The 23,735-nt window shown below is 31.5% G+C and overlaps 2 protein-coding genes and 2 pseudogenes across 3 annotated transcripts; 2 read left to right on the forward strand and 2 right to left on the reverse strand.

The window, feature by feature from the left end:
* Positions 1–1,845: 1,845 nt before the first annotated feature.
* LOC125859268 (F-box protein At5g07610-like) lies at positions 1,846–3,187 on the reverse strand. Its single transcript, XM_049538967.1, has one exon. The coding sequence runs from the start codon at positions 3,137–3,139 to the stop codon at positions 1,868–1,870; it is 1,272 nt and encodes a 423-aa protein (XP_049394924.1). The 5' UTR covers positions 3,140–3,187; the 3' UTR covers positions 1,846–1,867.
* A 4,027-nt stretch (positions 3,188–7,214) lies between these two features.
* Positions 7,215–8,202, reverse strand: LOC125857816 (putative UPF0481 protein At3g02645; annotated as a pseudogene).
* Positions 8,203–10,151: 1,949 nt separating this feature from the next.
* LOC125860086 (uncharacterized) lies at positions 10,152–14,912 on the forward strand (annotated as a pseudogene). Its single transcript, XR_007445809.1, has 6 exons — positions 10,152–10,756; positions 10,837–11,232; positions 11,376–11,865; positions 12,878–13,455; positions 13,871–14,266; positions 14,376–14,912. The product of XR_007445809.1 is annotated as an uncharacterized LOC125860086 (transcript).
* A 7,738-nt stretch (positions 14,913–22,650) lies between these two features.
* On the forward strand, positions 22,651–23,475 carry LOC125860266 (ethylene-responsive transcription factor ERF084). The gene has a single exon (XM_049540196.1). The coding sequence runs from the start codon at positions 22,683–22,685 to the stop codon at positions 23,424–23,426; it is 744 nt and encodes a 247-aa protein (XP_049396153.1). The 5' UTR covers positions 22,651–22,682; the 3' UTR covers positions 23,427–23,475.
* The last annotated feature ends 260 nt before the right edge of the window (positions 23,476–23,735 follow it).

A 23,735-nucleotide genomic window follows, 5' to 3' on the forward strand; every position in this document is an offset into this window, starting at 1 on the left:
CAATTTTATTTTATTTTATATGTAACGATACATGTTTTTAATTTAAAAATGGAAAAGGTTCAAAATTACCCTTAAACTATTCAAAATAGCTTAAATATACCCTCAAACTATATTTAGACTAAAAAATGTTCTTCCCGTCTAACTATTGGATCATACTTGCCCTTCTGTTTAACAAAAACATCCATGTGTGTGCTAAAATGCTATATGGACTCCACATGTGCACGCCAAACACACCCCACCTCTATATAGACGACTTAAAACCCTAATTTCACTCTTTTCCCCCTCATTTTATTTGTTCCTTATTTGGGTATATCTATATGAATATATAATATACATTGACTCAATTCAGTTTCATTTTATTCCGATACTAATAAGTTGTACTTGAAAAATCACAACTTAAACAAAATTCAAATTAATTCTGCTGTCTAATCCTTAAATCATCTATTATATTGAATGTTTCTTTAACTTTCCACAAAATCTAAAACTTCCTTAACAATTATTTAGAGCATCTTCTGGATTAGGGACCACAAAAGCTCAAAACTTAAACAAAAACAGGGTAATTGGTAAAAAAATAAAATAAAATTAAGAAATCTATAAAGACTTACTAGGTCTTCATTGATGTAGTAGCAATCGAATGTGTCATCCCAGCCGTTCGTCAAGTTTTCCTCATTAGCCAAATCGCTGACGTTGATATGGCGGAGCTCGGTCACCACCGCCAGGGAAGCCATCGTAGTCATTTTTTTTGTGCCTGGAGTTTCGGTGATAAGTATATTAGGTCTCTTACAACATTTGCTATTTTGCGCCATGGCCATGAGTTTAATCAACAAGAAAGCTTCGCTAATTAAGATTTGTTTAAACAAAATTAATTTATTAAGAGAAATTAAAACAATAAATTAGTGTTAATTGATTAATTAAAATGAGTGTGTTTATGTTATACCTTAGATAGTTTCTTTTATTGTATTTGAAATGGTCATCAAATTGTAATTTCTCTACTTCATTCGGTTACGTATACAAGTTTCCGCAAATATTTTTTTCTTTTTTTGGTTTAAAATATACTTTTCAGGATGAAATTAGGGGAAAATAGTGAAATTAAAGCTTTAAGTCATCTATGCGGAGATGGGGTGTGTTTGGCGTGCACATGTGGAGTCCATGTGACATTTTAGCACACACATGGATGCTTCCGTTAAACACAAGGGCAAGTGTGGTCTAATAGTTAGACGGTAAGGGAATTTTTAAGCCGAAATATAGCTCAAGGATGTATTTAAGTTATTTCGAATCGTTTAAAGATAGTTTTGACTCTTTTTCGTAGTCATCTATGTGGAGGTAGAGTCTGTTTGACGTGCACACGTGGCATTCATGTGGCGTCCATGTAACATTTAACACACACATGAATACTTCCGTTAACTAGAAGGCTAGGTATGACCCAATAGTTTGATGAAAAAGTTTTTTGGAGCCGAAATATGGTTTAAGAGTATATCTTAGCTATTGCAAATAGATTAAGGGTAATTTTAACCCTTTTCCGATTTATTGATTTGGCGCATCACCAGTATGTCAATAAAATTAGATTTTGAGTCTAACTCACACCCTAAAATAACTAGGAATAAGAATTGACCAAGCTTTATATGAATTATCCGTCTCATTAACCATCACTCACTGTGAGACTTACCCTTTTGACATTAGTGTGGAAGGAAGATCAATCTCACGTCATTCGTGTGATGACCACCATCCAAAGTCGAAACCAATTGAGATCTTCAGACTAATTAAGGTACTCAAACTCCATTAATTTGAATATCAGAAAACAGGGCATACAAGAATTGCAAGATGTCAATCATTTTATTGAAGCCTAGAAAAAAATAATACAAGAAACTCAAACAAAAGCGAGTGTCTCAACATGTTTATAGGCATCAAAACAATCATACCGTGCACCACCAATGAAATTTCTGAAAGAATCAGGCTGTATATCAGCTAGCTCTTTCACCATCCCATTATGTATATCAAACACAACAATTTTCCCTGGAAGTGATATCAATACCCTTGCTCTGTTTTCTTCATCTCTTAGAAAACAGAGGGTACTGAATGCATATGGAAAGTTGTAATCTTCAGGAGGATACACTTCTTGATTCACCATCATCGGATACAAATTGGTCAAAAATTCAAGATTCACTCGATACTTCACACACCAACAAGAATAATCACTCTTCAATTCCAAAACATCAAACTCTATATCTTGAGGCTTATGAATCTCAATAAGATGTAAATGACCACCCGATTCTCCGAAATACTCGATGTTTCTGTACCACTGTCCTTCAGGAATATCGGTGCTAGGCATTGATTTAAACACGCAGGTATCAACTTGCAAGCACAAAAAGGGGCTTGTTTGGCTAAACCAATGAACAGCCCCTTTCCAGAAAACCCCACCATAGCTGCATAAGTCCACTTTATTACAGTGCTCATTCGAATGCCTCCAAATCCCAGATCCGGATGAATACACAGAGAAACAGAGTCGATTTTCAGAAACAGAGAACCAAACACAAACAACATAGTAATCTTCGGATATGTTGGGATCAAATGCTAAGTTCATACTTTTCACTATCATGGTCTCCGGCACCGGAATAAATCTATGATGACCGGTAGTGAGATTATAAATATAAAAATCCGTCTTAGCATCATCCGATTTAAAACCAACGCATAAAAGCCCATTACAAGAATTAATATTACACACAACTTTGCTACCACGCGAATCGGATAAACGGTTGTAAATCCGATCCATTTCAGATATTCGTTCTTCATGAAGAGCAAGAAAATCATAATTTGGGTGCCGGCACAAGAAAACGCCGACAGTGGAAGCAGAGGAGGTAGCATTCCGACGAGTATGGAGTCGACGAAAATGAGCACTAGAAATAAGAGAAAGCCAGTGTTTAGATACGCACTGGAAACGAAGTAGAGATTTTGGGGGTAATCGGAGGAATATTTCAGTTAAAAGATCTTCACTGCCGGCGATTTGCTCCGATGAGGAGGAGATTTCAGAGAAAACCGGCAAGTAATGCTTCAGCTGTTTGATGCAACTCCGGGAGTGGGTAAGGGTCAATCTAATCGGAATAATAGCACCGCCGAACGAAGTACAGTCGCCGGAAACCATGGTGTTTGTTTTGGAAACTGAATGAATTTTATTGAAGTGAAATTGCACTCTATATTAAAGACCAGCCAGGTATAAGTCTGTCCCTACAAATTGATAGACTGATAGAGTTAGTAATATTTAATTAATGCAATTGGCCTACTTTATTTGTAACCCATAAAAAATATTACTATGAGAAGTTTATCCACTTTATATGATTGTATCATAAATATCACATAGTTTTTTTTTCTGTTTTTAGTCTATTTTTATTAAAAGCCTTTTTGAGTAAAAGTCCTGTTGGACACTGTTCTAAGAAGAAATTATTATAGTCTATTTTTTTAAAGAGCCTTTTCGATAAAAGTCGTAAATAAATTATTAATACTAGCAAGTAGGAGGATGAAATTAAGGCAAAGGCTAATTGAAAAGGGTAGGAAAGAAATCTAAAAACAAGAGAGAATTATGGAAAAGAAAATATTTTTTGGTGCATTCTAATGGAACGAAATGCATATTTATAGGTGGTGTTATAAAGAGAGTTCAAATAATGACAAGTGGTTTGTTTTTGTGAAATATTTGTCATGCATATTGCCAGCCATTCATTTGAGTTGCCACTTTTTATACAAATAATGCCATTTGTCCACCAAAATGTTGAAATACTACTTACAAGAGCTAAACCTCGAACTGTTTGAATAACGAGTCCAATATATAATTTTATATACTAGTATAATTTAAGTATTCCAAGTCTTCAGCATGACGATATCTTTGAAGTAGATCAAAGATTAGGGTCAAATATATAATATGCCTGATGTATATGGTCAACATTATTGTATGTTATAATCTAGAATCACGTTTGAAAAAGTACATAACTAAGGTTCAAGATGTGTAAGATTTATTCGATCTGAAAAGTTTCGAGAAAATCACTAATAAACACAATTTTATTTTGAGGGGAAAACTAAAAATGAAAAAGTACTTACTATTCTACCAAAACACTTGTTGGTATATATATATACGTTTAAGTATATAATATATTATCATAATAAAAAATCTAAGTAAGAGTGCTAGGATAGATAGTGATATAAATCTAGAAGATGGGGGAAAAGTAGTTTAGTATTAATTGATCCCTAGTCAACCCTTCAAATCTAAAAGATGGGGAAAAGTAGTTTAGTATTAATTGATACCTAGTCAATCTTCAATTAAGAGGATCATTTAGTATTGGTATTGCATAAATGTCAATAACTAATATTATATCTAAAAATATATAATTTTATAAAGATATGATAAATTTATGTGTCCTAATTTTTACTTATAAATTCGCTCCTGAGTGATATATACTATCGATTAATAACCATACAGTTAGATATATGTTCCTTCCTTTATATAAAATAGGGAAAAAAGATTTTTGAAATATATTCTAACTTTGATCGAAATTGCAGTAACGATATCAAACTTTGGAAATGACCTTTTATCTCCCTACACTATTTAATAATGTATTTTAAAGGTATATATATGATCACGTGGACATCATAAATATTTCATAATTATAAATAATAACATGTCCACATGCACATATATACATTTTAAATACACTATTAAATAGTGCAGGGGGTAAAATGTTCTTCATAAAGTTTGGTATCGTAACAACAATTTTAGCCAAAGTTAGAGTATTTTTCAGATCATTTTCCCTATAAAATAAATAATTTAATTTATTAATTAGTATCTATATTATTAGCATGGAGGAATACATATATAAGTGTTATATGAGAAATTTTATTATATAAATAGAGGAATATAATTACAAATTTTTACTGAAATGATTTATTTATAATCTGTTACTATAAGAATAATTTAAATCAGATTTTCAAATTATACATATTTTGAATTTTTCATAATGGAAAGCCCTAATAATTAATTCCTGGTCCCTATTGTATCATATTTAGTTAGAATCCAAAATCCTTTTTCTTAGAAGAAAATGAAAGAACCTTGTTTCTATCTAAGGTTTTGAACAATGAAAAATGCGTCTATATAGTACTAATACTTTTTTCTAACGTAGAAGTATAATAATTTTTTCGACAATACTTATCCAGCCAAGGATCGAAGAATTAATTTGGAATTACTATATTTTACGTTTTGAGATATTTTTCAAATTAAATCTCAACACATTTAATATATCTTACGTTATCATATATGTTATTTAGTATTCAGGTACACAATATATTTTTTGAAATATATTTGCCAATATATACTTTTCAACAATTGAGAGAAAAGCCAGTACACTAACTTCTAAATAGATAAATTAGGTAATATATAGCAAAATGAAAAAGCTTGTGGTATATTTTTCTTTCTGCCGCCACAATCGAAGACAAATAAATTGTCATAAAACTAAGTATATATTTTTTAATTTGATGACTAGTTCGAAATCGTTAAAAGACTGGTCTCTGAAGATTTTAGTAATGGTGACATTTACGTTGGAGGGATAACGTAAGATGTTGTGTTAGTTGGGTTCAAATTTTGACCTAAAATAATAATAATAATAATAATAATATTTTTTATTATTATTATTATTATTATTATCTCCTTAGATCATAGATGTATATATTATTGTATAATTAATTCATTGAATTTTTTTGAGTGGCTTTTACATGTGATATAAGTTTATCAGTACATGAATAAAGTGTTATGATGAATAAATAAGATATACTAATGTGATCTATTTGTTTGAATCATTTAAATGTTTGTAATGTATCACATGGTGTATCTTGTAGGTGAAATTTTATCTACCGAAAGGAGATTTACCCTTAGATGCTTGTAATATATAATTAATTTACGAGAAAAGATATGGAGTATTTTTTATCAGAAAGGAAAAAAATGTAATTATTTGATTTCTCTAATGTATTGTTTTCTCTATTTATTTTTACTTTTCATATTTAAATTTGAGACATTTATTAAGAAAATAATAATTGACACAATTATTTTATCATACTACTTTTATAAATTGATTTTTAGTATAAACTCTTTAAAAATAATTTAGAAAATAAGTAATTAATGCTAAGAATAAAATATGAGAAAATAATTGTTTTTTATATTTTAAAAATAAAAAACTAAAATAAAGAACTATTTTTAAAATAATGAACAGGTAAAAATGATGACTGAGTGAGTAGTTGAGAGGACAATTAGTTGTGAAGTTAGTATGGGACTTTTGGCTTGAGTTGGTAATATTTCATTAATGCAATGAACCAACTTTATTTGTGATATTATTAGTATTGATATTAATTTTGCTAACTCTATGATTTAGAAAATTTTAATAACCCAGTTAATAGATTAATTATCTAAATTTTTATTTTATTAGTGAGAATTCGATTCTCCGATCATAAAATATTAAAAGACATTATGATATGATAAATATCACAATGTTTTGGTGATCTTTAGTCAATTTTTACATTAAAAAATTTAAATTAAAAATAAAATGATAAGTCAATTTTCAGAAAGATTCTTCTATCCTGTCTTGATCTCCTCGAGTCAAGGCACAAGGTTAAGCCTCAAACTATAGACTTGACATAATAATTTTAAACATTCAAAGGATTGAGCATGACGATCCTTGAAGTTGATTAACTATTAGGATTAAAGATAAATTGACCAAGATATTTTACTAAGTCTTTACTTTATAACATTTGTAATTTGTTTACGTAAACGATGTCGTATCAGAGATTGGTCGGACATTTACCACTCCATACGGACTTACTAGCTTGCTTATTTTCTTTACAAGCATATTTAAGAACCTAATGAATGAAATATAGATTATTGTAAATTTAACTGTACCGTTTTCCTAAAAACAAATATAAAGTTCCTATGAATAAAAACAAAGTTACAAGGTTAACCCGATTATACAAGATAGTAAAATACTCAACATGCTCCCAACGATCATCAATAGAAGAATCTTAAATAGTATAATACTATACAACAAATCATCCTTCAATTCAGCATTTCTTCATACATACATTCAAGTTCAAGGTCTATGAGAAACGGTCTCTTTACCCCCACAAAGATATGGAAGCGACATATCTATCCCGGCAAACTCACTTGTGAGATTACACTGGATATGTTGTTATTGACTAGAGTTTTGAATACGGAATACACGAGCACAGCTATAAACTGAACAAAATGCTTGCAAAGTCATCAACATAATCGCAGCCAAGAATGTGAGAAACTGCCATGATTCAAACACATAATGCTTCATGTATTTCCCAATTTTTCTTCCATTATAAAACTTGTTAACATCCTCAATCACTTTATCCAACTTTTGTTAACTTCACTGATTTACTCATCGAATTCGCAACTTCAGCATCGCTCTTCAAACGGTTCAACACATACAATCGCTCTTTCTCTAAGCGATGGATGCTACATCTTCTTCCGTGTCAATAATCCCATTCATTAACTCCGTGTAACGAGTAAAAACCAATGGCCCTGACGCGTCATACGCTACTAAATTTCATAAAATTACCTCCAGTAGAAAAGAGAAACATCAACTAAATGTGACATCGTCGAGTAAGAAATTGCTCGTGTTAGAACCATACATTCTTTAACAGCATAAATTCAAAGGAACTCGAGTAGAAAAGAGACGTCAACAGCCATCATCCAGGCTAAAGTTTCGCCATTGAAATTCAACTACTTATGGTAACAGGAGCGAATTCTAGACTCCAACTTTGTCAGCTGTTCAACAAGATGCTGCAATTTGATGTTTTGGAGTTGTTTCTGAGTTCTCTTTGCAGCGCCTAGTTGATATCTGTTAAAGACATAATTAAGTTAATAAAAACGTCCTCACTTTTTTTTTGGTTCAGACAATTCAACATGATATCATAACAAACGTACTCTAATACCTCTCCATTTCGTATAGTTCTGGACGCCAATAATGATATGGCCCTAATGCAACTTCTTGGGGTACGTAAGAATCAGGGTCCGAAACCATTAGGGACGTTAAAAATGCACACTGGATTTCACTGAATTCTTCGTCAAGTGTTCGACGGATTTGAATAATCCATCGATCGATCCTCATCGAAGTTTGGGGCCATAGCGCGGGATGGAAAAGAAGACATGGTTTAATTTCTCTGTTTTCTGAACAAAGAAATGGCAGTTTTATTTTGGTTTATTAAATGAAAAAATAATGGTGGAGTTAAGACAAATGGAGTTTTAATTTATAGAATTAAATGTTGTTTATAGAAAGTGCAATTTCACCAAACTTTAAAAGCGTGAGATGGAATGAAGGGGTTGTATGGCCCCAGCAAAATGAGTTAACTTAAGCTCGTTTTCCCCATGTTTATAGTGTAAAGTTGTTATAAAAATATATAGCAGCCGTGAAATTATATAATAATGCATAACCCATAAGGTAAAACACAATAATAAATACTACATTAATCAAAATTTATTACTAGCAAATATACAAAGTAGTTCGAGTCGTGAGCCCATCACCCATTAATCACCAATGTGGGATGTGAGATGCTTCACATTCATCACTCCCACCTACCGTCCCTGGTGCATTCACGCCAGGCAAAGTCTGGGTGCCTATATAAGGGGGCGTGACTCTGTTACCACTTGAATAAATTTTGAAATTGTCCAAGATCATATAAAGATATTATAAGGAGACCATTCTTTCATTAATGTAGCTGATTACTAAAATCATCTTATGATGCGTTCATCCCTAACCTAAAAGTCTCAATTAAGATTTAAGCATATGAGAGGTTAAGTATGGGGTTCAAATAAACTCGGTATTAAAAAGACATATTCGTCTTTAAAATTAGTTGAGGTGTGTGTAAATTGATCTGAGCACCACAACTAACTGATATTCAAATCATCTTACATGCATCTCGACTAATTTCATGAAGTACCTGCTACTCTAAAAGCCAGAGCGCCTAGCTGAATCACATGTTTTTTAATTCCTCCTGAGTGGTGTATACTGTATATTGCTTACTGGTAACTGGTGGGTGATTTTTAGAAACTGAAAACTTATGAAATGACCATTTCTCGAATGAAAATTATATTAAAAGCTCCCAAATGCCCTCTAAACCCAAAAGCTCAACAATCCATCTTGGTACTTATTAAAGTATTATATTAAGTTATAAATCGAAATATTTTGGGATTACGAAAACAGTAGATAATGAAAGGTCACTCATTTTTTAAGAAGAAATTGTGTGCTTGTGACAACAAATCTAAATATTTTGGGATAAATAATTTTTATGATCACGGAAGCTTCCTTTATCTCCTATTTGAATTTCACATCAAATAATGCCAAGGAAGAATTGTAATCAAAGAAATTCTTCTCTCATACAAAGGAAGGATCATTCATTGGACTGGATATATATAATTGTTTAAATACATGTTTTATCACTTAGCGCCTCTCCATTTTAATATTACTATATTACACTTGCTTAAATAGAAGACATAAATAGTTGGACTTTTTCTTTTGAATATATCACAAAACTTAACTCAACTATTAAATTTTATCTAAAAAGAGTTATCAAAATCAGTAACTTAAGTTGTTGCACAAAAATCTCAACCTTCTGTTTTTCTTTTCTTCAATGGATAAGTTTTTATGGAACTAAATTAAATAAATATTAATTAATTGAATAAAAACAAATACTCCTATTCAATAGGCATAAGCCAGAAATTACTTGTTACACATATGACATATCTTATCTACTTCAACGAAAAGGAGGAGAAGAAGCATAATGAGTTTTTTTTAAGAAAAAAATTACTATTTAGTTGAGTAATTTTAGAAAATAAAAACTCTAAGTTGCCTGATTCTGTTGATATTAATCTTCGCAACTACTTACATATACTTGAAAATTAAGTTACACTATAAAGTCACGGGTCTAATTAAGGGACGAAATGATGAAATTTCCAGAGAAGGACAATCCCTTAGCCTTAAAACTCTCAACAGAAATGCTTTCATTTCCACTATTTTCGTACTCACATCTAATAATCTCCTTCCTACAGTATTTCCCCACTCTATATATACAAACCATCACATTAATTCCATGATCATCAACTCAATATTCTTAATTTATCGCTCTCTATAACAATCATCATCTATAGTCTGATATGGGGATTCCAAGGTATATAGTAGCTGGCCCATCGGAAATGCTTGCCATCACGGGAAATGGCATACCTGAAATACTTCTGAAGAAGAAGCATTTTTTATGGCCCCTCCAAAAATGCACTACGCTTGACATTTCCCCGGTGAACTACTCGTTCCAGGTTCAAGCTATGAGCGCGGAAAAACTCCCTTTCTACCTCCCCGCGGTATTCACAATTGGGCCAAAAGTGTTGGAGGAGACGAATTATGAGAGCTTGATTAAGTATGCAAAACTTATGTCTAATAGTGACAAGCAATCAACTCATATACAAGATCTTGTCAAGGGAGTTATCGAAGGGGAAACTCGTGTACTTGCAGCTTCCATGACAATGGAACAGATTTTTAAGGGAACAAAGGAATTTAAGCAAGAAGTATTTGATAAAGTACAACTTGAATTGAATCAATTTGGGCTTTATATCTATAATGCTAATGTTAAGCAACTTGTAGATGTTCCTGGCCATGAGTATTTCTCTTACCTTGGACAAAAGACTCAGATGGAGGCTGCTAATCAAGCAAAGGTACGTAAACACAAATATATTTTTTCGAGGCAGAGCTATTGAGTTCTGCAAAATCTCCTAATTTGTTTCGTGTGTGATAGATTGATGTAGCGGAGGCGAGGATGAAAGGAGAGATAGGTGCAAAGCTAAGAGATGGAGAAACAAAGCAAAATGCTGCTAAGATTGATGCTGAGACATTTATTGAATCAACGATAAGGCAAGGAGAAGGAAAGAAGGAAGAAGTTAGAGTAAACACTGAAGTTAAAATATTTCAGAACCAAAGAGAAGCTGAGGTTGTTGAGGCAACTACTGTGCTGGCAAAGAAGAAAGCAGGGTGGTCTCAGACTGCCAGGCTGGCGGAGGTGGAAGCCGAGAAGGCGGTAGCCATAAGAGAAGCAGAGCTGCAAATGGAAGTGGAGAAAAAGAAAGCTTTTGTTGAGACTGCTAAGCTCAAGGCAGAGCTTCTCACCAAGGCTACTGTGGAATATGATATTAAGGTAAGTAGTACTTTTTTTCTACTTAATTTGTCCCAAAATTCATTTCTTTTTCTTTAATACGCTCCCTAACATTAGCATTACTATTTCAGAACTACATTTCAATTTTTAGGTTCTAATTAACTGCATGTTAGTAATTTAAACAGGTGCAAGAGGCAAATTCTGAATTATACAAGCGACAGAAAGAAGCAGAAGCTGCACTATTCGAGAGCCAGAAGAAAGCAGAGGCACAAAGAGCAAATGCAGATGCTGAACTCTATGCTAGGCAGCAGGCTGCAAACAGCGAGCTGTATGCAAAACAGAAAGAAGCGGAAGGAGTAGCAATGATTGGGAAAGCACAAGCCATTTACTTAGGATCCATTCTTAAGGAATTGAATCACAATTACCCTGCTCTCAGAGACTATTTGATGATCAACAACGGTATCTATCAGGAAATTGCAAATACCAACGCTCAAGCAGTGCAAGGTATGCAGCCAAAGATTAGCATTTGGTCAGGCTCTAATAGCACTGAAAGCAATGGTGGCGAAGGATTGAAGGATGTTGCTGGTTTGTACCGCATGTTACCTCCTCTGCTTGAAACTGTGCACGAACAAACTGGGATGCAGCCTCCTGCTTGGCTTGCGACATTGCCTGACCATAAATGAAGTGCACATTAGTTAAGTTACTTTATAGTTTGCTATGGATTATTATTTATGCTTTAATTTTCTGGTTTTGAATTATGAATTACTACTATTTTGCATTGTGCTGGTTGGATTGAACTTGCTTTTTCATGTATTTGGAAATAATGTATACGAAGTTATGAATTGGTTAAAGGCTATGGTAGCAAAACGGATTTCACCTAGGTGCATGTAAAAGGTGGACATCCAAAAAGCACAAAACCTACCTATACTTACCCACTTATTCACGTCAAATCAATAAATGCATGACGTGTGTCTTGATTATATAACTATGAGTAAATAATAATTAACTTATGTATATAGTTATTTCGTTACATTACTTATAATTAAGTTGCATGATCTAATGAGATGGTCTTGATCATATTTTCAAAAACTATTGTTTTTTCAAAAAATAATACATTAATTTGATATAAACACTACTTCAATATTGACGTATTTTTCATCTCTTCAACACCTTTCCAATACTTAAAAATTAAAGGGTGAGTTTTAATTACTTTAATCAAGGTTCTTGTCAGGATTAAAATAATTAATAATTTCTTTATTTACTTTTAAAAATTGTCAATCCCACTATTCTAGCTAAAAATTATCCCATTCTTAAATATAACTAAAATTTCTCTGTATTCCTATTCGCTACGAGCTCTTTCTTTAAACAGGTTTTTCCTTTTTTATGTTTCTAAGATTTTTCAAAGTAAATATAAAAATTATTTATTATTTTAATCATGATTAAAACCTTAATTTTAATTACGGTATGTAGCTTCCATCCAAATAGAAAATAGAGAGAATAGGTAACAGAAAGGAGTCTCGTCCCATACGTAACCGTCTCTGCCTTCTGTAATCACTGCAGCACAAGGATTCATATTTCCCACTTTTTTCGTCATTGTAATTATTAGTATTCCACCACGTTTAGGACTACACGACTCTCCGATATATATTTCGATTTTTGTTGTTAATTTCTACACGACCCTAGAAACTGTCATCATCAAATCGATCTCTGTAATTAACAATGGGTATTCCACAGTATATAGTTGCTGGTCCATCGGAGATACTTGCCATCACCGGAAGTGGCATAAAAGAAATTAGACTGGAGAAGAAGCACTTTTTATGGCCCCTTCAAAAATGCACCAGGCTTGATATATCACCTGTCAACTATTCGTTCGAAGTTCAAGCTATGAGTGCTGAAAAACTCCCTTTTGTTCTCCCTGCTGTTTTCACAATTGGGCCACAAATGGACGAAAACAATGAGAGTCTGATTAAGTATGCACAGCTTGTATCTAATCATGACAAGAATTCAAATCATGTTAAAGAACTTGTAAAGGGAATTATCGAGGGGGAAACGCGTGTTCTTGCTGCTTCAATGACTATGGAACAGATCTTTAAGGGAACTAAAGAGTTTAAGAAAGAAGTATTTGAGAAAGTGCAACTTGAATTGAATCAATTTGGGCTTTATATCTATAATGCTAATGTTAAACAACTTGTAGATGTACCTGGCCATGAGTATTTCTCTTACCTTGGACAAAAAACTCAGATGGAAGCTGCTAACCAAGCTAAGGTGCATGTCAATCTCTATTTTGTTTATTTATTCTTGATTTCTTTATAGGTATGTTGTTGTTTATGATGTGTAAGATTGAATGAGGGAAATTAATGTCTCATGTATATATATTGCTCATACATGTATCACAGTAACTACAATATTATCTCTTGTTTTTTTGCGCGTTTCCTACCTATATTATTGACTGTTCACATACCCATGAACTGTTTCATCAAATTATCCCAACATTTGGCTATATTCAATTGGTGGTTTTAATCCAAAATTAAAGGCATTGTAGTGAGGAACATACACCGAATAGTACTTAAGATGTGAAACTCGCGAAATGGTGATAGCTTAGGAAGGTTTTAACCTATTCACTCATATAAATAAATATCTGTAATTCATTGTTAATTGTTTTTGCTTTCTCTTCCTATAGATAGATGTAGCAGAGGCGAGGATGAAAGGAGAGATAGGTTCAAAGCAAAGAGATGGAGAAACAAAGCAGAATGCTGCTAAGATTGATGCTGAGACAATGATCATATCAACCAGAAGGCAAGGAGAAGGCAAAAAAGAAGAAGTTAGAGTAAAGACTGAAGTTAGAGTATTTGAAAACCAAAAAGAAGCAGAGGTTGTTGAGGCAAGTGCTGAGCTGGCAAGGAAGAAAGCCGGGTGGTCTCGGACTGCCAGGCTGGCGGAGGTGGAAGCTGAGAAGGTGGTGGCAATAAGAGAGGCAGAGCTGCAAATGGAAGTGGAAAAGAAGAAAGCTCTTGCTCAGACTGCTAAGCTCAAGGCTGATCTTCTCAGCAAGGCTAATGTTGAATACGATATTAAGGTATTTCCTCCGTCTCAATTTATGTGTACTGTTTAGCTGCATTGAAACTTAGTTTGTAGTAACATTGTTTTGGTTGCTGAAAGAGAGTTATACATGTTGATTTGAACAGGTGCAAGAGGCAAACTCAGTATTATACAAGCGACAGAAAGAAGCAGAAGCTGCACTATTCGAGAGCCAGAAGAAAGCAGAGGCACAAAGAGCCAGTGCAGATGCTGACCTCTATGCTCGGCAGCAGGCTGCAAACAGTGAACTGTATGCAAAGCAAAAGGAAGCGGAAGGAGTAGCAGCGATTGGAAAAGCACAAGCCATGTACTTAGGATCCATTCTCAAGGAATTGAATCACGATTACTCTGCTCTCAGAGACTATTTGATGATCAATAACGGTATCTATAAGGAAATTGCCCAACTCAATGCTCAAGCAGTGAACGGTATGCAGCCAAAGATTAGCATTTGGTCAGGCGCTAATGGAGGTGAAAGGAATGGTGGTGAAGGTGGGAGTGGATTGAAGGATGTTGCGGGTTTGTACCGCATGCTGCCTCCTCTGCTTCAAACAGTGCAGGAACAAACTGGGATGCAGCCTCCTGCTTGGCTTGCAACCTTACCTGATGAATCTAAATGAAGTGCACTTTAATTGCTTTATGCTTTAATTTTTTAGTTTTAAATTATTATATAGTCTTTCGAATTTCGAAATGTGCTCTTAGTATTGTTGCTTGGATTCAAGTTGTTTGAATGTTGGATTTATTATCTTTTATGGAGGAATTGTTGTCTGAGAGCATCATATTTTACCAACATTTTTGTGAATTTGTGACTCAGCTTGCTACTCCTTTGTCCCAAAATATATCGTTTTAGAAGAAAAAAATTAGTTTTTTATCCCAATTCTATTCTTAGTATTTATTGGGGATAAGAGTCTGAAAAATATCTCAATTTTGGTCGAATTTGCTGTTGCGATACTAAACTTTCATGAGGACCTATTACCTACCTAGACTATTTAATACTGTATTTTAAACATATATATTTGCCCACGTGGATATAAAAAATAATGCAAAATTATAAATAGTAATGTGTCCACGTGAGCACATATATACCTTTAAAGTACACTATTAAATAGTTCAGGAGTAAAAAATACGGTATTAAATAGTCTAGGGAGGTAATAGGTCCTCATGAAAGTTTAGTATCGCAACAGCAAATCCGACCAAAGTTATGATATTTTTCAGACCCTTATCCCTATTTATTGTTATTGAAACTATAAACACTTCAAAATGTTACTATGATTGTTCATATATCATTGATTTTAAATAAATAAACGCTCTTAATTACTGTTTCAGATAATTTGAGATGGAATAAGTAGTTATCTATGCTATTAGAAAAGTTTTAATGTAATCTTAATCATGATATTAGGAGACCAAAATATATCTCTAATATTAACGCACTAGGGGAATATTTTCAAAAGAATTAATTAAATCGTATAAATGAGTGCAACATTATGTCGTTTAAAGTGTCCCATTTATAGTTAACTCTATTGTAAAAGAAAAGGGCAAATTACAGAAATCACATACTTTATGGATTAGGCTCCCAACGTGGCTAGTCGGGACCGATGCCCGGTGGGCTGAAACCCGAGCAAGCACCTGGGCTAGTCTACCAAGCCCAGTGTCTTGTTTGGCCCAACCCAACCTCAATTATATCCCCAGCCCAACCCCTTCAGTCAAATTGGACCGCCCTGGTGTGAAATTTTATGGGCTAAACTGAGGCTGGATGGTTTCAATAAAAGAAAAACTACGCAGTTAAACAAATATTTGTAGTTAATTATCAAACATAGCTACAATTTATATTGGTATAAAGCGAGAGAGAGAATGGATATACAAATACAATGTTTGAATTCGATTCAATTATATACATATACAAATTGTATGTAGTTATACAAATACAAGCATGAATACACATACATACTAGTTGCATAGATACAATTATCTAACCGATATACATATACAATTTACATCTCTCCACTCTCTGCCCTCTCTCCTCCCTCTCCCAATCTCGCTTGCTTCCCTCATTCCGCGAACATGTAGCTACGAATCGTAATTAGCAAATTATATCTATGGAGCATAACTAAGTTATTTTTAATAGCTATATGCGAAAATTACCCCAATAATGCAATGCAACTCAAATATTTAATCCCGTGTGTTACCTGTGTTTATTTTTTTATATCCTCTTATCACTTATGCATCTTGCCACTTTAAAATATCATGTTAATGATATATATGAATCAATGAAATTAAATAAAACAAAATTATTCTTTTATCTCGAAACTATATTCATTTTAAATATTACTATTAAATTTGAATTTTGCTTTGAAAAATCCACATTAAAGGTAAAATGTTCTCTCATAAATTCAAATAAAAAATTCTATTATCTTAAAAAATATACTTAATTCACTCAACAACAACCCTTTTAGAACAAATTAAGTATTTCATTTATTGGTTTGACTAGGACAAATATAATTCTTTATTATAGGCAACCCAATGTAGGTAGAAAATGGTAGATGAAAGAAGAGTAAAGCACGAAAGGATATTCAAAAGAGACAAAAATAAATGAAGAAGATACAAAAAGAGAGTGCATTATAACATTGCCCAATTTTACTTTTCCAATGCATCCAACTTGTTGCAAAATAAGAGTAAATCCATAGTGAGTACTGACACATCGAAACAAGCAGAATCCACAGAGATGTCGATCATAGTAATAATAAAAAATCATTCGGTCCGTCATAAATTACTTATCGTGTTTATCTATAATTATATAAAATATTATTCAATAATTGTATTATTATTTATGTTTGATAATTAAAGTATATATTATCTTCAAAAAACATTATATAACACAATAATTAATTTATTTTGAATTTTTAGTATGACAAATATTTTGAGACGGACAAAGTAGATTATTAATTGAGAGTATCATTATAGCACACATTTTAGTGTTTGCCCTCTTTCTTTTGGGGATTTCCTTCACTGTTTAGTGTTTTCCAAAACATAAAACAACATAGACACTTGTCTCTTGGTAAAAAGAGTGTATGTACTTTAATTACATAAAGCACCATATTGACTAATATCCAATTCAATTCCTTGGAATCAATATTTTTTTTTTTTTGTTATTTATTTTCTGAAAAAAATAAAGAAATAAGAAGTGTATATATATGTCTAAACATTAATATTGTTTAGAGAGTTATAGACCGACATTCCCTTTTGTTCCAAGCCAATGTTTCCTAATTTATCATATACTAGCAACCAAACTCCACCTTACACTTCCTCGAAATATGTCCCAAACTGACCATATTCCATTAAGCAACAAACAGATTTTAAACAATAGGAATATAAATTAAGTGAACATGAAAGAAAGATTAAAGATGCACTGTAAAAATTATTTAAAACGCTTATTATGTGATAAATTTAATAATTTAATTATCACTAAATATATTTTTTAGAGGTAATTAATACTCTTTGAAAATGTCTCAAAAGCCTAGAATTAAAATATAAAGTTGATCCCCTTAAATGCCATCCGCTAAGTTTTTAATACGTGTGATATTCTAACACTTCTCTGAAAACTTGAGTTATGTCTTCTAAAGAGTGCAATATTAAGGTGTTGTAGGTCCTTATCTTCAAAAGTTAGTCAGCCTAAAAAATTGACGGTCTTGTTTGGTCTAACTTTTTTTTAATCTGTTCCGTTAAAGTGTCACAAGTTTAATTATGGGGAATTTTCGCATATAACCACTCAAAAATAACTTAGATATGCTTCATAGTTATAGTTTGCTAATTACCATTAGTAGTTATATGTTAGAGGGAGGTGAGAGGCGAATTAGATTGGGAGACGGAGGAGAGAGGCGTGCGAGAGAGGGCAGAGAGTAGGGGAGAGGCGAAGTGTATATGTATATTTGTCGAATTGTATATGTATATCTGTCAAATAATTGTATACATATGTATTTGTATATTTGGAAAGCGAGATTGAGAGATAGAGGAGAGAGTCGAGCAAGCGAGATTGGGACAGGGAGGAGAAAGGCGAGTGAGCGAAAGCACAGAGTGGAGAGAGATGAATTGTATATGTATATCTGCCAGATAATAGTATATATGTAACTAATATACATATATATATTTGTATATCTGACGAGCGAGATTGGAGTGGGAGGAAAGAGGCGAACGAGAGAGGGCAGGGAGTGGAGAGAGACTTATTGTATTTGTATATCTGTCATATATTTATAATTTGTATTTGTATATGTATAAGAATTTAATTACAGGTAAAATTAAATTGCCAGCCGTAATTAATTTAAACTATATCTATGTTAGCTAATTAACTAACATATGTTTATTTATTCGCGTAATTTTTCCTTTAATTATCTTCTTTGTTTTTAATCGTATAACTTAACCTCGTCAAAATTAATGTTTCAAAAATCTATCTAAAGAATCTTTAGAACCATGGAAGGATGAGAGATGCAGGAAGCACATCAGCACACAGTAGACTGCATCCAGAAAAGAGTGAGACTTGTACTCCCTACATTCCATAACCTAAAAATATATGTCTCAAATTAATTACTATTCACTCCTATTACTTTCTAAAATTAAGATATAATTGAAAAAAAAAAAAATTTGGCTTTAAATTTTTTTATTTTAAACATTTATGTTAATGAATAAGACCTAAAAAAAGTATGCTAAAAGAGTTGAATGCAAAATTAATAAAAACACTTTTTTATTTAAGATATTTTGAAAACGTATAAAAAACAACAACTAACTAATCAGACATATTTCATGACCATAGATACTATTATTATATATACTTTCAAAATGTTAAGTATTTTATTAATAATTAAGAAAATTCCAACATATATTGACGAAAATACACTTAGATACATAAATTTATGCTATCAAAAACACAAAAATGAGAATTGAAGCGAGTGAGATCAGGAGTGATTCAAATGTATCTGGGATACCAGATACATGAGGTGAATAAGATTTTCTATGTATCTTATATTCATACAAATCTACTTAAATATAATGTATTTAGAATAAATTATACCTATTAATTTTGATTCTATATATTCGAGATACATATATATCTGAATGTATCTGGAAAATCTGATAAGATACATAATATTTCAAATTATAAGTATTTAACTCTTAAATTAATGAAATTTATATATATTCCCTTTAAAAAATAAAAGTGAACAAATAATACAAGATGAATGGAAGGAGTAGTAGACAGCATCGATGAAAATAATAAAGGTCCCTTTTACTACACTCCAAAAGATTCATATATATTATTGTCATTTGATACACGTCCAAAAATATAATGCTAATTTCTACTTTGTCCATAATTTATCTAACATAGTACCCCCCACATAACTCCCTTGATTGATGTGATGATTATCATTATTTATCCATGCACGTAACTTACTCATGTTTCCATGATCAAATCTTTAATACTTATCTGATTAACCTTTATTCTCTGTTCATAAATAGTAGTGTGCATGTTTGTATATGATGGTTCATTTATAGTCACTACACGGTTACAATAATGCAGCTGTGATACACCCAAATCTTCCTCTGGTTAAAAAGAAGCAATCATGCCTAAACCATGCAGTCAAACTATCTTTTCTTATTGACGCCACTCTGACGCCTTTCATTACAGTAATCCTACGGCTCTTAGCTTATTACGCCCTACATCTCCCTTAAATTCTTGAGATCATTTACTCTATCTAATTAGTCATCTGACTCGATATAATATTTATGAAGGTGTTTTTTTGTGTATTTAAATTCTTTACTAATTCAGAGTTGCAAAGTTGTACTTGATGGAGTGTTGTATTTTGGAGGAGACAAGTAAAAAATATAACTGTTGAATATATTATGACTCAATAGGTTTGAATCTCTTCACATCCGTGCATTAGTCTTAATAATTATTTTATTATTTTTTTTGTTAATTTAATTTTAAATTGTGATTTATTGTATTTAAGGTATATATTACGTCAACGATGAAGAAAGAACAAAAAAGATAGTTTAAATTCATAGTTTAAAATTATTTATTAATAATTGTATGGTTGTAGATGATTTCGGTAAGGATGAAAAAAAATTAAGTTAAATTATTTTTAATATAAAGTGATATTTTATTGAGACGGTTAAAAAGGAAGCATGTCACATAAAAATAATAATTTACATGACATTGTTTTTCTTTTTAATGTATCATAAAAGATAACACTTTTAAATAATTATAAAGAAATTATTTTTCATTTATTTTATTTTAATAAAATAAATTATATTCATATAAATATTTAAGCTTAATTATAAGTTACAATTTTCAAGAGTCTATTTTTCTTTAATTTTATATCAATTAAAATGGCGTTACAAAAATTGTAACGGAGAGAGAGAGAGACAGAGTAGTATTCACCCTGTTTTGTTATTTTCTCTGTATCTGATTATGTCGTATCGGTCAATTTTCCCACAATGACATTTAAGTCCCTGCATCAGATTTCCTACTTTACTCAAGTCCCATTTTATATGATATTTTTTTGTTCAATCTATTCTTTAAAATGAGACTTATATTTAAAAAATAATTTAATTCTAATCTTGTAATAATAAAAATATTTACTTTCTTCGAAATTATTTTGTATTACTTAGTTGAATATGAAATTTAAAAAGAAAATAAGAACTCATTTTAGAACTTATGATTTAGAAAAATTATAAATATCTGTTATTATAAATTACTTTACTAAAGATAAGATGAAGAGATATATTTTATATTAAAAAGTATAACGATTTTATTTTTAAATAAGCAAATAAAAAAAATATGACACATGAATTGAAATAACAATTTAGGTCACACAAATAGCTGTCAAATATAAGATTTTTAATTTTATTAAACTAATAATAATTATGATTAAATTTTTAAATAACTATCCATATAGTGTTTAAGACCATCAAATTTAAACAAAAAAAGTTAATAGTGATCTTTTTAAGCAAAAACTTTACATATAAAAATAACCTGATATATACTAGATTACAATATTCAATAGTCTTTTTAACTTTTTAAAATATTTGCATTCTATCAAATTAAAACTTAGAAATTTTTAACATCCAATTTTATATTATTCTATCAAAAAGAAAAATGTTGGAGAGCTTCAGTGGTAGTTTTGTCTTTTAACAAAGAGGTATTTATCCCTCCATTGCAAGTAATGACAGGGTTATAACAGTGATAATTAATAAACATGACGGATTCTTGTCTTATCGTATTTGACAACCATATCTATAAAATCCTAGACCGCCTAATAATATATTATTTTATGTGATATGTTTGGAATACTTGATTCCTTTAAAATAGAATGTTATTTCTTTAATTTAAATTTGTACAATATGATTTATTTTAAGTTGGTTTATTATAGTTTAAAAAGGATTTTGAAAATTATATGATCTAAAACTAAAAACATGTCATATATATTGAAATATCTTTGTAATTAAAAACATGTTACGTGAAAAGTTAAAATAAAAGAATTAAAAAGGAAGAAAAGGATTTTACTTTCTTAAACATATTAAAAAAGAAAGTAGATGAAATAAATTGAAAAGAAGAAAATATATTGTAAATCTATTTTTTTTTTAATTATGCATTAGATTAGTTATGAATTTCGGAATGTATATGAATTTATACAATGGAATTTTCAAATATTTAATTTAATGTCTTTTATTCAACTCTACTTCATAATTTTTTTTGGTCCCTAATTCTTGCAAGTCTAATTTTCAAAAATTTAGTAATACAGAGTTGGTTTAAATTGACATTTGACTACTAATTTAAGTTAAAAATTTTGAAGTATAATTTTTAATTTTGCGCTGCGGTCCGTTTCCCGGCTTCGCTTGCGCGATTTGCACTTCTGATTGGTTCCAGCCATCCCCAACCTTAATGAATGGACTATGAAGGGGTCAGTCAAGCGATTAATCTTAAAAGACAAAAAAAATTAATATAAAATATTCAATCCAAATCAAGCTTATCTAGATTGAATTTGAATATATTTTCATCGGTTCAGGTATCAAAATTCAAATCAGAATAGGGGAATTCAATCTAAACATCCACTTTATTTATAATTACATAAATATCTATAATATATTTTAATTCATAAATTTTAATAAAGGCTTTTTCAAAAAAAAAAATAACAAATTTAACAGTGCTACATAAATTAAGACGGAGAATATCTTCAATTAAATAATCAATCTCAATTAAATTTGTTATTTTGAATTTATACAAAACTAAGTCAATTAGGCACAATAGAGAATAATTTCAATAAACAATGAATTTTCGTTGAGATTATAAATAGTTTAACTTTGAGATCTGATCATCACAATCTATGTAAAATCTTTTTGTGTTTCTCTTCCGTCTTTAGCACAATACAATGTATAATTCCCATTCTCAAAAAGCTGAACCATTCTTCTTCTCTACACAAAAACCCCTTTATTACCCAAATGAACCAAATCATAATTTCTCCATTGACAACACTAATTATTCCCTCGACCCATTTTGGGATAATTACTCTGTTTCTGCTAATGAAAATGAAAAATCCCCTGTTCTTGAAGGAATTGCTGCTGTTGTTGGAGAACATGTTCTTTTCGGTTATAATAACAATGAAAACAAGAATGATGATCCAAATTCAGCAGTTTCAATTCTGAAACGCACGTGTCCCGCAGAAAAGAGGAATAATAATAATAATAATGTTCTATCAGTGGAGAAGAGTTACAGAGGAGTGAGAAAGAGGCCGTGGGGGAGATGGTCAGCGGAGATTCGCGACCGTATAGGGCGGTGCAGACACTGGCTGGGTACATTCGACACGCCGGAGGAGGCGGCGCGTGCGTACGACGCGGCTGCGAGGTGGTTGAGAGGTTCAAAAGCTCGAACAAATTTCCAAATTCCTCCGATTGTTCCTCTGCCTACTTCACCAACATCGACGTCATCATCTTCAAATTCGTCTCGTGAAATGAAAATGAAAATGAAAAAGAAAAATGGTGGCGCTGTTGCTAATAATCAAAGAAAATGCTCAGTGGTAACTTCAACTGCGCATTTATTTAGCTCTAATGAATTTAACAAAAAAGTTAGTGTTACTGTGGAGCTTGATCTCAAGCTCGGATTCGGGAGGAAGTAGACTCAACTGCTATAACGAAACAACTACTTCCTATTAGTTTTGTATCGTATCGTATGTGTTTTAGCATAAACTATGTGGTTCTAGTACTTCATGCAATACGATAAGAAATGCATGTTGTGATTTTGTGTTAGTGTTGAAACAAGAAAATCACTAAAATGTTATGGTAAATGTAGTTAAATCTTTTTCTTTTTTTTTGTATTCTAAGTTCGATCGATCACTTGTTCTGTTTATTTCAGTTACAATATTCACGATTATGTGTCACTAATGACCCGTTACGTTCCTTTGATCTTTCTAATCATCAATGTGTAT

The sequence above is a fragment of the Solanum stenotomum genome, chromosome 3 (genome assembly GCF_019186545.1).
Source record: "Solanum stenotomum isolate F172 chromosome 3, ASM1918654v1, whole genome shotgun sequence".
Lineage (NCBI taxonomy): Eukaryota > Viridiplantae > Streptophyta > Magnoliopsida > Solanales > Solanaceae > Solanum > Solanum stenotomum.